The sequence below is a fragment of the Geospiza fortis genome, unplaced genomic scaffold (genome assembly GCF_000277835.1).
Source record: "Geospiza fortis unplaced genomic scaffold, GeoFor_1.0 scaffold112, whole genome shotgun sequence".
NCBI lineage: Eukaryota > Metazoa > Chordata > Aves > Passeriformes > Thraupidae > Geospiza > Geospiza fortis.
The window spans coordinates 22291795-22295190 of record NW_005054298.1 but is presented as its reverse complement, the minus strand read 5'-3'; the positions used below and the strand labels follow the sequence as shown (position 1 = coordinate 22295190).

General features: G+C 40.1%; 1 protein-coding gene across 1 annotated transcript in view; it reads right to left on the bottom strand.

Annotated features, from left to right (window-relative positions):
* Positions 1–3218, bottom strand: part of PPP1R1C (protein phosphatase 1 regulatory inhibitor subunit 1C) — a 44949-nt gene extending 41731 nt beyond the window's left edge. Inside the window, exons 1-2 of the mRNA XM_005415896.3 lie at positions 2791–3218; positions 470–530 (exon numbers count right to left, since the gene is read on the bottom strand). Coding sequence (XP_005415953.2) covers positions 470–530; positions 2791–3039 — 310 coding nt within the window. The 5' untranslated portion in view covers positions 3040–3218. The remainder of the gene's footprint in view (positions 1–469; positions 531–2790) is intronic.
* Between the last annotated feature and the right edge of the window lie 178 nt (positions 3219–3396).

The window sequence follows — 3396 nt, the reverse complement described above, 5'->3', positions numbered from 1 at the left end:
TGAATATAATGTATTCACAGTTGAAAAAGAATAATGAAAAAACACATTATATGTTTTATCAGGAAACCAGAAGAGAATCTGTTTTGTAGAAACAACTCCTTGGGTTGGATTCATGCTGGACCCAGCCTGGTAACTCCAGAGATCAGACTTCATGGGTCTCCAAGGTCTCCACCCATGGAAATAAAATACTTGTGGATGGAAGAACTGGATCTGGGTCATATTAATTCTCCTTCTACATATAACCAAGATTGATATGGAGGATAGAATTGTGAAATCAGTGACATTATCTGAAGGCCAGAAGTTACCTGTGTTCATGGGGTTTACTCCAAACAGTCCTAAGATCCATTGTTTGATATTTAGGGCTAAAAAATTAATGCTGGATTTTTAAACTCATGTAGTTAATCAAGCCAGTTTGCAGCCAGTCCTGTGTATACAAGTTCAGTGGTTTAGAAGGTATGCTAGCACTCACCTGGGGGCATGTGTTCATTCATGATGACGAGTGATGCTGGCGTCGGTCTTCTTTTCCTGATCTGTAACAGATAGAAACCAAGGGCAGTCAGTAGGCCCCATCAGCTGCTACACACACAAGGCAAAGCAAAAAATCTGTCTGGGGTCCTCCAGAGTATAGACTAGGCAAAGTTAAAAAGGAAACTATTTAAAGAACAGCAGCACTTCACTGTCTTACTGACAGCTTGTCTGGTCTGACAGCAACCAGGGTCATGCTGCTGCTTGTTCAGGGAGACCAAAGGTATGGGGGGAGCTGTCCAAAATACCTTTAGGATTTGTAATAATCTTGACTTCAGTTTTTTTTTTGATATGTATTGCTGAAAAATATCATTCGTATCTTAAAATATTGACATTTAGCTTTGCATCAGGAAGATGATGTCATAGTTTCTGAGCTTGCATGTGCAAATACCTAGTACTGCCATAGCTCTCTCAAGTAATAATTAATAATATCCTGCAAGTGCATTTCAGAGTTGCAGGTATGCCTTCCAATGAGCTCATGATTCTAAACTGTTGTCAGAGGTGTTACTACACTAACAGTTCTTTAACTAAAAATACTCCTGTATTTGAGACCTTAAAAAGAGTATTTCCAATATAGCAGATTTTACATACCAATACATAGTCCTGAATTGTATACAATTCTTCAGAGTTTATCTGGGTAACTACTTTTGTTCCATTAACAGTGGCTGAACTACATGGTATTGGAATATCCTCTTATAATGCACACATTTGCACTGAAAGCTTTGTGTTGCTTCACAAAAGCCTCCAGGCCTGATATTCTATTGAATTTAAGACAGGGACCAGGAGCATTTAAGCTAGAAACCTTCTGACACAAAACCTCAATGTCAGTGCATTTGTTCTTTTCTATTTGCTGAGCCAACATCTGTATTTAGCTAGGTTCAAATTTTGCTTTCAGAGGTGTAAATGGAAAGTTACATCATCACGGTTAATGGGTTTATTCTAGATTAGTGTAACTGTAGCTGACTGTAGAATTTACTATTTTAATTTCATCACACACCCACAGTGAAACTGTATAGCACTTGGAATCAAACTCACAACACACACACACACAAAAAAAAAGGACTGCCCATAAATACCAGGCAGAAAATAGGCTACAGCATTTCAACAGCCATGGGAATTCCAGGAAATCCTAATCCTATGGTTCTCAGAGATTGCAGAAAAACACCAGAACACATTCTGCTTGAATTCATTGCAGAACTGTTCTGTAAGGGATGGACAGCTTCACAGCTCAGAAGTGCCTACGGACAACAATTCTTTTCTGCACCCTTCTAATATTTCGCATTCAATAGTCACTCCCAACTCGTCATTTTCTGGAAAAGCTCTCTGCCTTTTAAGAGATGCAACGTCAGTGTGTTCAGGAAACCAGGTACAAATAATTTCATGGCTACTGGTATGGAACTTTCAAGGTTATAATATTCCCCTGGTATCATCTAAAATCAGATGTACCCAAATAGAAGCAAATGTTGAGGACAAATTGCACAGAGAGAAATATAGTGGGTCACCTAATTAAGATTTATACCGTTTCTCACAAGACTGCCTGTGACCTTTTATTAGGCACATCTACACATATCTGTACACAGCAATAGGTATCCTTTCCTCCTTAGATGTCAGTACTGAGGTATATATATAATATATTATATATTATTATGTGTATCTTTTAGGAGTGAGTTACAACTTAAAATAGCACACATATTATTCCAACAAGGACATAAGTACAGCATATTTCCACATGTATATATTTTTCAGGCATTTAAAACACTGTAAAACTGACTTAAAGACTGTGAAAAATCATGAGAAATACAGGAAGTAACTGAAATGATGACTATTCTGCAAAACATTTATTGTATTTTCTCATGTTAAAATGAAAGGTAAATAAGATGTTTTCCCAATATTTCTGTTAGGTACCTATTATGAACTTTACCCTTTGCTTTACGTACATATAATACACTTGAATTGATTTGTTGAGAATGTATTCATTGAGTGTATTTATGTGAAATGTAAGTATTAGGGTAGAAGTGCAGTTACAGAAAAGGCACAACAAATATACATTAATAAACCTACCCAAGGTGAGGAAGCCTTATTCTGGCTAGAGGACATATCCTTCTCCCTCTTTAAGTACATTAACGTCACTATAACCTCCAGAGTATTTAATCTACAGTTTTACTAACATAAGCTAGGAAAGATTTTAGGCCAGAAGTATCCCTGGTGCTCACCCACATCTTGCCCCATTCCCTGGAATCAGTGAAGGAAACTCATCCTCCTTACCTGCTCAGCTGCCTCAGGGTCTATTTGGCTCTGAAACAGGGGCACAGCAAACTGTATTTTTTTGGGGCTGTTGGGCTCCATGGCGATGCTGAGGTTGAGGCCGAGGAGAGAAGAGCCGGGAGCTGGAGCTGGGTCTGTGCTGTGCCCCGGCGCCGTCGCCGCGGCCAGGCTGGAGCTCGGCAGGAACAGCTGTAACTCCCGACTTAGCCCGGGAATCTGCGCCAGCCCAGCGACTCCCGTACTCCACATCCACAGAGATGCCACTGCTTGGCTATTTTCTTTTTTTTTTTCCCCCTCTCCCCTCTCTTCAGCAGCCCTTCAGATCCTCTCAGCAGAAAGCTGGAAGGAACAATAAGCTAATTGTGTACCGGCTCACTTCCACATATGCCAAGCATTCACTCAGGAGCTAATTGAAAATGCAATACTAGCACTGCACGGCCTGGAGCCTTGGGATTTGAAAAAGAGGATCTCTCCACCGTATATTACTAACTGGCTGCTCAGAAGTGCAATGCAAGCTCCCTCTGAGTATTGCTGATGGGCTCTTAATTATTGATGAACACAAATCAGGAAGTTTTCAGATTTTGGGGGTGGAGGTAGCAGAAGGGG